General features: G+C 35.6%; 1 protein-coding gene across 2 annotated transcripts in view; it reads right to left on the bottom strand.

The window, feature by feature from the left end:
- The window catches only part of LOC125678491 (hemicentin-1-like), a 93,215-nt gene that overhangs the window by 17,442 nt on the left and 59,054 nt on the right, over positions 1 to 16,719 (bottom strand). For both annotated transcript variants that reach the window (XM_048916978.2, XM_048916979.2), the window contains exons 38-54: positions 16,260 to 16,449; positions 16,005 to 16,087; positions 15,527 to 15,714; positions 15,266 to 15,347; positions 14,544 to 14,675; positions 14,229 to 14,360; positions 13,723 to 13,910; positions 13,005 to 13,086; positions 12,616 to 12,787; positions 11,734 to 11,831; positions 11,126 to 11,296; positions 10,463 to 10,633; positions 8,101 to 8,271; positions 4,159 to 4,329; positions 3,601 to 3,771; positions 2,995 to 3,159; positions 1,165 to 1,314 (exon numbers count right to left, since the gene is read on the bottom strand). In XM_048916978.2, the coding sequence (XP_048772935.2) occupies positions 1,165 to 1,314; positions 2,995 to 3,159; positions 3,601 to 3,771; positions 4,159 to 4,329; positions 8,101 to 8,271; positions 10,463 to 10,633; positions 11,126 to 11,296; positions 11,734 to 11,831; positions 12,616 to 12,787; positions 13,005 to 13,086; positions 13,723 to 13,910; positions 14,229 to 14,360; positions 14,544 to 14,675; positions 15,266 to 15,347; positions 15,527 to 15,714; positions 16,005 to 16,087; positions 16,260 to 16,449 (2,517 nt within the window). The remainder of the gene's footprint in view (positions 1 to 1,164; positions 1,315 to 2,994; positions 3,160 to 3,600; positions 3,772 to 4,158; positions 4,330 to 8,100; positions 8,272 to 10,462; positions 10,634 to 11,125; positions 11,297 to 11,733; positions 11,832 to 12,615; positions 12,788 to 13,004; positions 13,087 to 13,722; positions 13,911 to 14,228; positions 14,361 to 14,543; positions 14,676 to 15,265; positions 15,348 to 15,526; positions 15,715 to 16,004; positions 16,088 to 16,259; positions 16,450 to 16,719) is intronic.

Raw genomic sequence — 16,719 nt, 5'->3', positions numbered from 1 at the left:
ATCGCTATAATGACCATATAATTTGAGAAATGCTGACTTTAAACAAGACTGTTAAAATTCCTGTAACATCAATTTGTTTGTCAGTAGCCTGTCTTGATCTAAAAACTGATCATCTTATCAAATTACTTAAGATACATAAACACTATATGCAGGTAATAATGGAATATTGTGGCAAATATGGGGTGTAATGATGTGGAAGCCGATATCATCCTTATTGTCATAAAATTGAGCTGTTGCTTTGCAGTTAGCATCTATGTTCAATAAAATATCTAAGTATGAAGCAAATGCAGAAGACTCTGTAGTGCCTTTCATTTCGAGTTCACTGGGTGTATCTCAAATACTTCGATATACAAGAGCTTGTTCTGCATATGATCAGATTTTACATTGCGGCAGATAAACAAGTTGATGTTACACACATAAATATATACTAGACTTCTCTTCCACTCACCTTTTGAATTGGTTATATTTAGTGAAACATTCATGTATTTATTAATTGCTTGTGTTCATTTTGTATTTCAATCGTTTTCTTGCAGCAATCATATTACTTTTCATTGTCGGCACTGTTTACCATATCCGAATCCACAATGGTACAAATTACCAAATATTTTTTTTAACTTCATCACTCAAAATTATTATCTCCCCACCATTTTATTTCACAATCACATTGTTTTGGAACTTTTCTCTCTGATTTTGTCTTATATCTATGATTTTGGGGTAAAGAATTCTATTTTTATCGCCACCGTATGATGGTACAAACGCTCTACACCATCGTCTGTACTCTCACTTATAACAAAACCCTTTTCCTCAATTCATTACATCAATGTATCATTCTCGTTAACAATGTAGACTATTAATATTTGTCGGGTTTTTTCGTGGTGTGTGATATTTGTTTATACAATATTTGTCTCTTGATAAAGATGCGTGTTGTGTTGAGAGTTTGAGGTTTAAATAATCAACAGTGTTGAGGCCTTTGAGTGCTTATCGATCGATCAATAGATAGATATATAGATAGACATCCGAGGATAATTTTATGAATTCATAGCAATTTTCCTTTCAATCTTTAATATGAAAAAATACAATAATCCCTGAAAGCCTGTGATTTATGATCCATTCTGTAGCGATTTAAGACTAAAGTTGATTGCATTGTACATGGATTGTATATACCTGTACGGGGAGGTAAATCTGTGATGGTAGCATCCACTTTAATGTTCTGCCTATCTTCGGTCGGTGACATGACAGCGTTGATAGTTGAATCAGTCAGGTCCACACCATTGATGTATCCAACCAATGTACCAAAGGCCTTAGTGGGCATTTCTGTGTGATATACACTTCTAAGGTATAATTTGTGATATGCACTTCTGAGATACATTTCTATGTGGTATATATATATATATATATATATATATAAAGCAAAAACAAACAATTATAACACCCAACTCGGAAGTCGTTGTGGCCGAGTGGACTTACGCACTGGTTTGACAATCTTGCTAGGCGGTGGGTGCCGTACGTCGCTGGTTCGACCCCGGGCTGTGGCGAAAATTTTCAGTACCTAGTTGTGATTATTTAGTGCTTTATATATATATATATATATATATATATATATATATATGGTATATATTTCTGCGATTTATATATTTCTGTAGAATTCATTTCTGTGTGATATATATACATTTCTTATATGCGTTTCGGTGTGATATATATTTCTGTGTGGTATACATTTCTGTGATAAAATTTGTGAGATAATTTTGTGGTATATGTATACATTTCTGTGATATACATTTCATTAGATCAATTTTCTTGCATGTTCAGGAATTTACCAAAACAATTTCTTATTCAAAAGGTGAGTTATTCTATCATTTACCAAATTACTACATACTAGTAATAATTTTTTCTAGCCAAACCAATTTGTTAATGTATCTATAATGACATAATTACACATTAATGTATGCACAGTAAATTACTTGATTTTGACAAATTTTCTTCTGTCTTATGTCAATATTTGTGAAATAAAAAAATTATAAATAATAAAAATAAAACTGAAAAAAAATATTTGATTTCATTCCAGATTAAAGGAATGCAAGGTGAAGATAACGAACAGTGATCAATCTCATAACTCCTACAAGCAATACAAAATAGTTGGGCAAACACGGACCCCTGGACACACCAGAGGTGGGATCAGGTGCCTAGGAGGAGTAAGCATCCCCTGTTGACCGGTCACACCCACCGTGAGCCCCATATCCTGATCAGGTAAACGGAGTTATCCGCAGTCAAAATCAGTGTGCCAAGAACGGCTTAACAATCGGTATGAAACACGTCAGACAGCATTTGACCCAATGCGAGGTTGTATTGACGAACTAGATCGTTATAACGACCATAGAATAGGTCGAAATTTAAGTTAATCCTTAACTTTTGGACATCTTCAATTCACCCTGTTTGTGTAATGTATGCATTGCACGTGTCTTGTTCACAAGTGGTCAGAAAGAAAACAATTAAGTTGGCCAGTTTTTGACAATCAGTTCCTTTTTCTTATCCATAGGAATAAAGACATATCAAACTTTATTCCTTGTGCTAGATCATGTGTAAAACACTAAAGAGTATTTATATATGCATAGATACAAGAATTGGTGGGAAATATCATACGGTATACGGTACTGTAACAGTCGCCTGCTCAGCACAGAAAGAAAGTGTGTCAAGAACACAAATTGTATTTTAAAACTATTTTCATATGAATAAATACTACCACAGTTTTTTTTGTATTCATATCTAATAGAGCCTTTTGTTTCATTTTATTTGTTGAATACCATAGTATTGGTATTTCTGTACTGAAACTTAACATTCAAAAAATGCATGTGCATATGCACCCCTAACTGGAAACTAGCAGATCTTCGTTCAAAAACGTAAGAAAACATCATGAAAAAATAAATAAATCATTATCATAATAACCATGCAATCTTTACGAGTCTTTGTATTGTACTTTCTGTCTATTAATCGTACTTGAGCAAGGTGTCAAACCACATATATCCCTCTGGACTTCGTCTCCGTCACAGTACCGGCCCCCGTTTAAGGGCGTGCTGCACACCCGATTACGTTCCCTGTGACCTGCCCCACAGGTACGAGAACACGAGGACCACGCACCCCAAATACTCCACTCTCCATCCACTACAAATACAATAGAGAAGGGACTCAATTGATTAATTGATTGATGTTTTCCGTCACACTCAACAATTTTACAGTTATCTGGTGGCACCCAGTTTTTATTGGTGGAAGAGAGAACCCAAATACAATGTACCTGGGAAGAGACCACCGACCTTCCGAAAGTAAATTGGGAAACTTTCTCACTTACCGGCACGAGAGGGATTCGAACCCGCGCAGACAGAGGTGAGTGGTCGTGTGATTTTGAGCGCGATGCTCTAACCACTCGGCAACGGAGGCCTCGGAGGGACTCAAGGTAATACAGAAAAAGTGTCTGCTTTGACGTTTGAGAAAATAATCAGGTATGGGTGACTTGTTCAGATTTTATTTTCTGACATACCTTGACTTTTACCGTTTAAGATAAAAATGGCATAATACATATCATCTTCAGAACTCAGGAAATCTTACCGGGGCACTGTGGTCTGTTGCACTGTCGACTGTCCTCGCCGGCTCCGATACAGGGACGACCATTGATGCTGGGAGCGGGATTAGAGCAAGTCCTGAATCTTTTCTGAAGACCCATCCCACAGCTTACCGAGCAAGCCCCCCAACTCTGCCACCTCGCCCAGTTACCATGAACTGCAGTTTATAAAAGCATAAAACTGAGACATTTCTGTAATTTGGTAATGATGTTTAAATCATAATGATTATTTTCGAGGTTTTAAATTTAGTATTATTTTATTCCTTTTTCTATGTATTTATTGTTTTTTGCTTAAGTTTGTTTTTATTGTTTTACATGTAACGCGATTTAGGGTAATTACCTTAATTAGATAAAGCGCTATATAAATGTATAATAGTAATAATGATAATTTGATTGCATACATTGATTACAATCAATTTTTTCATGTAAACTATTTGTTGTAATTGTTAATTGAGAACTGATGTTGCATAAAGATGAATACACACATATTACATTTGTACCAAGATTTCCTTGAAGAAGGAATAATGAGTTTACAATGCAGTTACCGGAGCAGGGATCCGGATTACAGTAGTCTCTCTGGATGTCCCGTCCTGAACAGGATGATCCCCCATACATTGGGGCAGGGCTGTCACACCTCCGTAACCTTGACCTCACACCCCCTCCACAGCTCTGGGAGCAAGAAGTCCAATGGTTCCATTGACCCCACATACCGTCCACTAAAATAATCAAATTAATGAAAGTACTGAAAGACGGGGTTAAATTATTCAATGCATAACTTTCAGCAATGGTGCAGTTATGCTAATATAACAATTCATATGAAAACTCTCCAGACAAATACTTTAATCAGACATAGGTCTTGAATTGCAGATTTACGTACAAATTCCTATTCGTGTTTTTGATATAAGAAAAGAAGTGTTGAAAATCGAATTTTTTTTTAAAAGTCTATTCCTTTTGTATGGTTTTGGGGCCAAAACGAATATCTAAAGGAATGCTTGTATTGTGACCTACTAGTCTTGTGGCCAGTTTTGTTTATTCAATATGATCCAGAACTCGATATTCTTGGTTATCATTTCGTTGAGATAGTTCCTTCCTTATTAAACCTCAATATTCTTGGTTTGTATCTTATAGTGAGAGTCACCATTTTAACTTGTGCACTTAGCTCTTCAGCTATTCATAGCTATATCAGGTGCTGAACTCTTATGAAAAAGCACGAATGCTATAATAAAGTAAATGAAAAGAAATATAGATAAAGGTATGGAACAACGTTTAATATGTCAACAGAACAGAAAGATAACATATGATAGGTTGACATATGGCAGTATATGTTTAATAGCTTATTTTTATGGACCGACATAATGAAACCAAATGTTAAAGATAAAATTGATAATGGCATACTCTGGAATTGCACAATACAACCTGTCAATAACACATAAAAGATTAAAATCAAGTGGATATGTAAACACTCCAATTATTTCTTTAGCAAAGAAAATTTTCTAAACTACTAAAACTGTAAACAAGAACATGTAAATTGTAAACATTGTAACAAAATTGGTAACATAGTAATTTTAAAAATGTTGACACATATTTGGACTAGAAGTTTACTATGCAATGAAAAATATTTACATGTTACAGTCCAACATAAGTAAACAAGTCCACAAGCCAGACAACTGTCTTCTCAAGTGAAACAATATAACATGAAGTGCTGCAAATTCAGGCATTTTAGAATATTATGCATATACCAGTATCTGGACAATTAACAATTGTAAAAGTATTAATGTTAAATAGTAATAACATCGATACAAAACAGTGAACTATGATTGTGTAAAGAATATAATACTGTTGCAATGTGAGATTTTGAGTTAATAATACAAACTGATGCCTGATCAGGGTTAAATAAATTGCAATGCTGGGTTTTCATCGCTATTTTCAGTATCACAGAAAAGGTTATAATGAGATGGACATGTAAACATTCCAAACTTGTATAAAACAAGATGTGTTTGTGAAACACAAAACGCCCCCGATAATGGCCAATTCCGAAGATGTCCAAGGTCACAAAGACAAATATCTTGGTACCAGTAGAAAGATTTTGTCACAAGAAATGTTCATGTGCAATATGAAAGCTCTAATATTTACCATTTAGAAGTTATGACAAATGTCAATCTTTTTAAAATTTGGTCGAATGTCAAGGTCAAAAGGTTAAGTACAAACGGAAAGGTCTTGTCACAAGGAATACTCATATGAAATATCAAAGCTTTAGCTCTTACTGTTCAAACGTTATTAGCAAGGTTAAAGTTTTCAAAAAGTAGGTCAAACTTCAAGGTCGAGGTCACGGAGTCAAAAATGTTGGTACCCACGGAAAGGTATTGTCATAAAGAATACTCATGTGAAAAATCAAAGCTATATCACTTACTGTTCAAAAGTTATTAGCAAGGTTAAAGTTTCAGACAGAATGACAGAATTACAGAATGACAGACAGGACAAAAACAATATGCCCCCTGATCTTCGATATTGGAGGCATAAAAATAGTTTCTAAATTACTAGAACTGTAAATATGTACATGTAAATTGTAAACATTTTAACAAATTATTTACATAATTTCAAGTTTTTTTGACACACATTAGGACTAGAAGTTTCCTATGCAATGAAAGATATATACATGTTCGTTATCTTCACCTTGCATAAATATACAAGTCCACAAGCCAGATATCTTTTTTTAAATAATATAATATAAAGAGCTGTAAATTATATAATTTCAAAATATTATGTATCAACGATGCGTATGGCCGAGTTGCAGTTTTGGAAAATTATGCACGCTTGCATTCACAAAGTAAAAACATGCACGTATTTCATATAGTTTATAAGTATTAAGCTTTGAATGGCCGCAATAGGTATTTAGTGTGATAATGACCTTGACCTTTGGCCTTTGGATTTCAAAAGCAACATGAATCTTGAATGTCATCAGGATTTGAAGTCTGATAAACATGCATCAGCAAGTACATGTATAAAGGTTACAGGCAAGCTCAAATCTACAGTATATACATGTAATGAAAAAGAGACTTTGACCTTTTGACCTCAAAATAAATAAGAAAAACGTCCAAAAGAACCCGCCTGTACAGTTGTCGTGGGGTAATATTGTTGGCTTGCATTAAAATTATTTTTGCATGCATAGAATAAATAACACGACAAACTCTGGATACAATCGCATATTCTCGGTTTCTTCCATAAAAAAGGCCGGATGTAAACAAAGTAAGAATATTTGCTCATGAAAACAACAATCGTTTCTGTTTGAAAGATAATTCAAATTCATTTAATAAATCAATGAAAAATAAAAAGATTGTTCTCTTTTGTTTAAAATATTGATCTTATATTTCTCAAATATGTGTACAGAATGATCAGCGCAATTTATGCACTCTTTTCTTCCACGTAGATTCAATCCATGTGTTCTCGGCACGGCTTCCGTTTTGAGGCCTCGACTGACAGTAAACTAATAGACGGGGTCACGTGACTCCATCTAAAAATTATATATTTTGTACACTTAAACCAGGTCACACAATCTATAGACACTAAAATCAAGGTCATCTATTGTCTAGAAACTGGCCTCAAGGTCACAAAATACCTACACACTGTAATCAAGACCACTTATTCTTTAGAGACTGAAATGAAGATCAAACAGTATCTAGTCACTAACATCTAGGGCACGCGTTGTCTAAGTATTAAAGTACATTTTATATGTTTCTATTCACAGAACGCAAGGTCACTCATTGTCTTAACAAAAAAATATGTGTTACAAATTGTCTAGCCACTGAAATGAAGGTCAAATAGAGGTTACACAGAGAAATCAATGTCAACCAATAGTTATACCCAAAAATGTCACGATCACACATAGTCAAGGTAATAAATCAATTGTGATTTTTATGCTTTCTATTTATTGGCACCAAGGTCATTCATTGGTTTAACACCAAATCTATCTACTGGAATCGAGGTCATTCAATGGTTTAACACCAAAATCTATCTACTGGAATCGAGGTCATTCACTGGCTTCACACCAAATCTATCTACTGGAATCGAGGTCATTCAATGGTTTAACACCAAATCTATCTACTGGAATCGAGGTCATTCATTGGCTTAACACCAAATCTATCTACTGGAATCGAGGTCATTCATTGGCTTAACACCAAATCTATCTACTGGAATCGAGGTCATTCATTGGCTTAACACCAAATCTATCTACTGGAATCGCGGTCATTCATTGGCTTAACACCAAATCTATCTACTGGAATCGAGGTCATTCATTGGCTTAACACCAAATCTGGGTTACATACTGTATTGATACTGATCCAAGATTGTCTTTACTGTATAATATCTAGTATAAAAGCCATGAACGATCGATGTCTGCATGTTGATTTGAATTCAATTAATGTAAGAGATAATCATAAATTTATAAGGGAGCTTTCCTATTTTGGTGAAATGTTCATAAATTTCAATACCTGCACACTGCTGCACTCTGCATGTTTTCAGCTGGACGGTGTCCCCATGACAGTGGTGTCCCCCATACCGTGGTGGTGGGTTGTCACACAGCCTCCGCCTCTCGTGGACCCCCTCCCCACAAGAAACGCTACATCTTCCCCAGGATCCCCACCCACTCCACTCACCATCCACTAAAGAAAAGGAAAAACAAGACAATTGATATCTACTCCACACCCACTCCATTCAGCATCCACTGAAAAAAGATCAATTCAATAAATTCATAATTCTACTCTGGCATTTTTCTAAAAAGAGAATAGAATATGTTTATATACAGCACATTTCATTGGTCAAAATATAAGGTCACGAACTTCTGTGGATTGGTGTATTTAGAACCCATAAAAATTATTTTGTAATTCATTTTCAAGAGTTATAAAATTGAATTACTCGTAGTTATAACGAAATAAATTTGTTTTTCACAGATTATAGATTTTTAATAACATGTTTGAATTGTTGATATAGATTTTTGATAGAACATATTGTGACGGAATTAATCCGTCAAATCAAACTACCTAACACATTAGATAATATGTCAGAATTAATTTGCTGATTCTTAAAATATGCTATGAGAGATTCAATCGGTTTTATCATACTTATTCAATTTGTACAACTTGAATCTATAGTAACGAATTTCATAAACCATTTGAACATTTTTTTTTAAAAATATTAACAAAAGCTACAAATGCGAGGTTAAGAAATTCAACAGTATCAGTCTTTAGTATATTACCTTTTAAAAACATTTTAACATGTTGGTGTCATAATGCATGTGGTCAATTTAGCATGTGCTTATTATCATTTTCCCCGAATTAAATCTAAAATTACATTTTTATGTAACAAAACAAATAAAAAAATATGTTACATGTATCAAACTAAAACCCTAAATATTGGTAATACAAATTTTAGAATATCTTCTTCGGAATCTATATTACATTGCATTTATTACAAAGATTTTATTTTCTCACATTATCACCAGTGTGAGATCGACTTTACCCATGTGAGACAGCCATGTGAGATTTTTCTGTCTCGCACTGCTGCGACGTCATTTGATTGTGACGTCATATATTTTCTATGATTTACGTTACACGGTGAAGATTTACGTTACACAGTGAAGTAAAAATATTTTGCATTGTTATCTTTAAATTTTAATGTAGTATAGCTTTCTGGTGGACAACCTTGGGGTTTTTAGTTTACACTTACAGTGTAAACCATTTTCGGGTGTGCTCTTTCTGCCTATCTAATTAGTTTTTGCATCGAAGTTCAAATGAGGATTTTGATAATCTAAAATTTTCTGAAAGCTCCTAATTTTATGCACTAAACTGTAGTTAAAATGTGAGAAAAATAATCCTTCATTATTTACTCGTGTGGGATAGGGAAATTCCACCTCTGGAACAAGATTCGCTGTCTAGGACTCGGCAAAGCCTCGTCCAAGACTGCGAATCTTGTCCCCTCGGTGGAATTTCCCTATCTCACACTCGTACTAATGAAGGATTCTATTATTCTCACATTATCACCAGTGTGAGATCGACTTTTCTGTCTCACACTGCTGCGACGTCATTTGATTGTAACGTCATATATTTTCTATGATTTATATTACACGGTGAAGTAAAAATATTTTGCATTGTTATCTTTAAATTTTAATGTAGTATAGCTTTCTGGTGGACAACCTTGGGTTTTTTAGTTTACACTTACAGTGTAAACCATTTTCGGGTATGCTATTTCTGCCTATCTAATTACTTTTTGCATCGAAGTTCAAATGAGGATTTTGATAATTCAGAATTTTCTCGAAGCTCCTAAATGTATGCACTAAACCGTAGGCAACATGTGCGAAACATAATCCTTCATTATTTACTCTTGTGGTATAGGGAGATTCTGGACTGCGAATCTTGTCCCCTCGGTGGAATTCCCCTATCCCACACTCGTACTAATGAAGGATTCTATTAATCTCAGATTTCTTATAAAATCCGTGGCAATGAATTTAAGATATTATCATATCGATTCCTGAATTTCATTATTGCAGATTTATACATTTTAATAACAAAATCTGTTATCATGAATTCAAGATATTAAGATAATTCAAATCATTTAAATGAATTTTAGATGACGACAAATTTTGATCAGAAAACCTAATTCAAGCCTTCTGCTCAAGCGAGCTAAAACGTAAGGAATAATTGGATGGATTGTTTCAGACGTTCTTCTTATCAAAAAAAATCATAAACTTATTTTTACTTCAGATCGCAGATAAGTCAACCAATGAAACGTTTTTTTTTCTATCTCTTGGTCATTGAAAAAAATTCTAGGGGTGCAATTTATTTCTGATTCCCTTACCTGGGCATTGGCCCTCGTTACAGATATCGCTGGTCAAAGAGAGACCTGGACAGGGAAGACCACCATGTAGAGGAAACGGATTGTTACATAGTCTCTCCCGAGTTCTCTCCCCTTCTCCACATGTCACACTGCAAGGCTTCCATGGAAACCAATTACCCCACTCACCATCAACTAATGAGATAAATAATTTGATTTACGTAAAATCAGAAATTGAAATAGGAGAATGCCTATTAATACAATGTGATTGTTCACCATAATTCACTATTATTGTTAGTTCTTATCACTGTACACCTAGGCAATGCCCCAACTCACAGAATTTGGAAGCGACATAAAATATCTCTACCAAGATTATAGTGTCCTATAACGAACGTTTTGGATGTTCACTTCAACATATTTCGGACTTTTACCTGCACAATGTCTTGACCCATGTTTCAGACTTTTATCTGGACAATGTTTTCACCTATGTTTCGGACGTTTACCTGGGCAGTGGCCTGACCCATGTTTCGGAAGTTAACCTGGACAATGTCCTGACAAACGTGTTTTGGACTTTTAGCTGCACAGTGTCCTGACATGTTTTGGACTTTTACCTGGGCAGTGGCTTGACACACATGTTTCGGACTTTTACCTGGGCAGTGTCCTGACAAACATGTTTCGGACTTTTACCTGGGCAGTGGCCTGACACACAAGTTTTTGAGTCCAGAGAAGACCCTATACACTGTCTCCCTCCATTCTGAGGAAGAGGGTTGTCACACTCGCGAGTCCGGAACTGTAGTCCCACCCCACAAGTACTGCTACACAATCCCCAGGAAGTCCATTCAGAAAAACGGCCATGAACTGTAACGACAAATCAGGAAATGATTAAAAACTAAGTACAATCTCACAATTTTTCATTTAAATTAAAAATTAATGTACCATGCGCTAAATAAATTGCAGATATATCTTTTCAATAATATTATACGATTTATTTAATCTACAAGTTCTCAACATACATTGTTACAGTATCAGAATTATGAAAGGTGAAGATAACGAACAGTGATCAATCTCATAACTCCTATAAACAATACAAAATAGATAGTTGGGCAAACAGGGACCCCTGGACACACCAGAGGTGGAATCAGGTGCCTAGGAGGAGTAAACATCTCCTGTCGACCGGTCACACCCACAGTGAGCCCTATATCCTGATCAGGTACTCAAATCAATAACTAAGATTTTGGAGAAATTAAGCTCCTGAAGTTAGATCCACTTTCTATTGAATCTGCGGTGGTACGTACCAACAATGGTCATGTTGGCTTCGACGATGGTGATGCCCAATCTATTGGCCGCCTTACAACGGTACAAACCGGCGTCCGACATCTGGGCTGCTATAATCCTGTGCATTAGGAAAATCACTTCTGTAACGTTTGTTACCCATAAGAAACATTCATCTCATAATTCAGCATCGGGCTAGCGTTATACTAATGGAATGGAAACATTTATCTCTCTCAACGCCATAATTTCTTGCACGGGAAATTGTAAAATATCATTATGCATTTACCTTTCCCATAAGAATTATCAAATCTAATGCCCAAGAAAATTAACTTATCTTGAGCATATCTATTATAGTTTGTTATCAGTAGCATAGTACTTTACAAAATCCTTATTGTATCATTATTTTGTGTAGGCTATTCAGGCCATTGCTGTAAGGTATATCAGATACATCTGGTAACTTTTTTTCTAAATTCCAGAACCAAAATTTGAAGGACTTTATGGTGAAATTGACAATGAAATAAAAGGAATTAAAACTTTTATAGAAGGATAAAATGATATTTCATATCTCATATGTACATTTCTGAGTCTGTCGTATACCTTGTTGATATCTGAGTGAGTTGTATAATCTTGTTGATGTTTGAGGGAGTTGTATAACCTTGTTGATATCAGAGTGTGTTGTATAACCTTGTTGATGTTTGAATGAGTTTGATAACCTTGTTGATATCTGAGTGAGTTTGATAACCTTGTTGATATCTGAGTGAGTTTGATAACCTTGTTGATATCTGAGTGAGTTTGATAACCTTGTTGATATCTGAGTGAGTTTGAAAACCTTGTTGATATCTGAGTGAGTTTGATAACCTTGTTGATATCTGCGTGCTGTTGCATAACCATGTGGACACATGTACCTGAGTGAGTTGTTGGGCAGAATGGAAAGTCTCTCTCCCGTGACAATGTCCTTCCAACCCCTTAACCAGGATATATCAGGAGTGGGTTCCCCTTCAGCCACACAGTCCATTACAACTGTGTCCCCCTGAGTAATCCTCATATTGGTTGGCTCAATCTTAAAAATTGGGGGCTCTGCAATGTCATATTTGAGAGGTGTTACTTTATAAGACATACATAAACATGCAATAAACCCTCTCTGCTAAGTCCTTTCGGGGGGAATCTTTCTAGAAGAACACGTTAAGCAAAAACGTTTGATAATGTAAAGACATTATTTTTAACGGTAAAATATTTCTCTGATTATCATATTCCCCAAAGTGAAAGAATTTCATTGATATGCTTTTATCTTTACCTTGCACAGTTAACATGGCCACGCCCTCCGATGTGCCAGCGTCATTAGAGGCCACGCATTTGTATTCACCAGCATCTGAACTCTATCAATGTACACAGTGTTATAAGTATGACGCTATGAAATGCTTAAATTAGTCACAAATCCCAGTCTTTTATAAATGGTGTGAACATGAAATTATGATGATATTTTAATCTGAGTCTAAATTTTGTGGTATGTAAAAGATTGTGAATTAATACCTAGTGATACAATTCTAAAGCCAGGATGCTAATTTACCCCAGAAACAACTTCATTAAGAATGAGTTACAATGAAAACGGCATCTCTCAAAACAGGGGAGTGATTTGACATTTGAACAGACAACTTTTAGAACAGCAGAGTTGATTACTATTACAGCGAACATTAAGAAAGGAAACTTTGCCATCAACGAGACGTCTAAAACAAGAGAATAAATTACCAGCAAGAAAGAACCTTTTTAGAATATTGAAATAATGAACTACTATTGATCATGTTTTATCAGCAAGGATTTCATTTTCGAGCAATATCGCGAAGTTACATTCATACTGTAATTTCTATTGCTAATATTTGTTATTGCTTGCTATAAATGTATCGCGTATAGAACAATGCCGATTTTGTGGCAATGAAGTACAGCAGTGCTAAAGTCCAGCAAACATTACTGGAACTGCAGTAGCATCAAAATTGGCATTATAACAGAAACCTTACCGACGAGTCGTATATGACCAGTGACCCATTGAGAAGCTGTACAATTCTATCGCTGAGCTCCACAGGTCGGCCGTTCTTTGTCCACCTGATGTCGGGGTTCGGGTCGCCACCCACAGAGCAGGTCAGCATCACCTGGTCAGCCACACTTACTGTGGCATCACTGTCCGGTATAGACACCTGGGGTGGGACTGAAAAACACCGATTTCTAACTATTACTAAATAAAAGAGTGATATAATAATGATATATATATATATATATATATATATATATATATATATATATATATATATATTGTCACCTATCACACTGTTGTAAGTGCTCGATATCAAAAATTAACAACAGGAAAATACTATCATTGTTAATTCACCATTGTTACAAAATAAGCAATGTCATACTAATATCATATAAAGTTTGAGTATCTTATTACATATTACGAAAAATGACCATACGATCAGCCAGCAATTTATACACCTGTCCTAATCATCCTGTAGATTGAAGTACTTGCCTTTCATAAGAACAGGGGCAGACGCTGTAGCGATCCCGGCCGGATTCTCCGCGATACATGTATACATTCCAGCATCCTGTCTGAGGGCATGATAGATAAACAGGAAACTCCGCCCATGTATGCTCGGGGAAGCTGTCAAAAACAAAAACTCCTAAAATTTTCTGATCATGTATTGGTACTTGGGAAATGAATTATGAAGATTTTTTTCTGGTTCAAAGTTGGGTATTTGGGTGGAGGCTGGGATAGTAACGTTTTACATCTTATTGTACATTTTGACGATTTCATCTAGGTATGTACATGGTAACACCAATTTACCTGGGACTGGCTGTCCATTGAGGGTCCACGTCACTACAGGAATTGGGATTCCTGTGGCAGCACATGACAACACAATCCTAGAGTTTTGTATGACTTCCTGACTTCGTGGGGCCACAGTAATCTTGGGAGGGACTGGGAAAGAAATTAACATAATAGATCTTTATCATACAATTATATAGCTAAATAGCAGAAGTATCTCTGCTATAATTACGTTATGAACTTTTGTTTATTTGTGCAGTACTATCTGAATGTTTTATATTACTACGTATATATGATTACTTGTTAATCATACTCCTTGACCCTCTAAACACAAAACCTTCATGCATGGAGTTCCTTCCATTAAACTGCCATGAAGTTCCTTTCATTAATCTTTTCACCCTCTAGATATTACTTTTTCTATACAAACTATTCCATTATAATTATTTACCCTCTAGATTCTTTACAGTGCCTTCCAGTCACTTCTTTCTTTCTTTGTATAACAATTTAAATCCCTCTACTCATATAAAAATGTTGCCTATTTCAGTTGTGGTGATGCACTTTAAATAACTCAACCTACCTTGGATCCTAATAACCTGACATTAATTTGGGTGGAGTTATCCAATCTACCTTGAACTTTGAGGACTTCGCATTACATTTGATTGAACTCACTTGACCTACCTTGGACCTCGAGGACTTGATTTTACTTTTGATAATGTACATGAGATTGATCTAATTCGCCCTACCTTGGATTCTAAGGACTCTATCCATGGAGTCTCTGCCTGCCACATTGATGGCAGTGCATGTGTAACTGGCTGTGTCATCTGCCTGAAATGTTTGATGACATGACGCATTTTTCTCCATTGACACACTCAAGTATTTCAAATGATTAGATACCATATCTTTTCCAGATATGGGCAAGAGAATATTAAATTTAAAAATCCTGGACACGAGACTTTACAATTATGATAAAACATTGAAAAATCCCCCAAACACTTCCTACTTACATCCAACGTATTGATGATCAGTGTCCCCGAGTCGTCCACCACGTACTTCCGGTCAGTCCGAATCAACCGACCGTCCTTCAGCCACACGATTTGTGGTCTGGGCTCGCCGGTCGTGTTACAGGGTATCCTGGCCGTGGATCCTACTGTTCCTGTCAGCAGACGAGCTCCCTTCTCTATCCTTGGGGGTACTAGTGGAAAGATGAATTCAGGTTACATATTGTCTAAAACATAACTACAGTGTGCTCCATCCTCACTACAGTAAGGCATCCATAAATCGCCATTGAACTACGAATAAAGTCTTGAACATAGAAGTACAAAATTCTTGAAATGATTTGCTCAAATGCATAATTTCTCTTCAAATAGAAGACTTTGATTTTGTTATTTCAATTTAGGGGATGTTAATGGTTTTCTAATGACTTTTATGTCACTGCATCCAATTAGCACTGGTTAATAATTCCCACAAAGAATTGATGAATACCATGGACAGTTAGTGATATGCTGACTTCATCAATCCCGGCCTCATTTGTGGCTGTACACCTGTAGGTTCCCGTGTCCTCTGACCTTAAAAAAGGACACCCATGTCAACCTTTAGTCATATTGTTTGTACAGATAAACCGTGGCATTTTTAACATAGATTCTGAATCAGTTCTAATTTAGGCTCTTTCAAGAAAGAATCCCAGAGAAATCCAATACCAGATGTTCTTCTATCAAATTAACAAAATTCAGATCTTACCTAGAGTATGGAATAAGAAGCCACCCCGATCGTAGTATACGATAGTGGAAACTACCGGTTAGTTTCTCTCCTCCTTTATCCCAGGAAATCTTAGGACGGGGCCTTCCATCCGCACGGCAAGGTAACACAATGTTACGACCTTGAAGGACAGAGTATGCAGTCTGGGTCACGTCCGTTATTTTTGGAGGAACTGCAAACGATGATTAGATATGAAATTCTAAACACTCTCCGTAGGAAAGCAGTCTCCATATAAATGTAATCCATGGAGTTCAATCTTTCTTATATATATTTAAAAAATATGAAAAGAAAACACAGAAATCTTTCGTAAAGCTTTAGCGCTTTCATTACATCTTCAGAAGCTTTACAAAAATGTATACATAGCAGTATCATAGTAACAGTGATTATGACGTCAATGTAAGCGGACCGTTAAATATGACGTCAAAGTAAGCGGAACGTTAAA

This window comes from Ostrea edulis, chromosome 2 (genome assembly GCF_947568905.1).
Source record: "Ostrea edulis chromosome 2, xbOstEdul1.1, whole genome shotgun sequence".
Classification (NCBI taxonomy): domain Eukaryota; kingdom Metazoa; phylum Mollusca; class Bivalvia; order Ostreida; family Ostreidae; genus Ostrea; species Ostrea edulis.
Note: the sequence above shows the minus strand (reverse complement) of the source record. Positions and strands in the feature narration are given on the sequence as shown.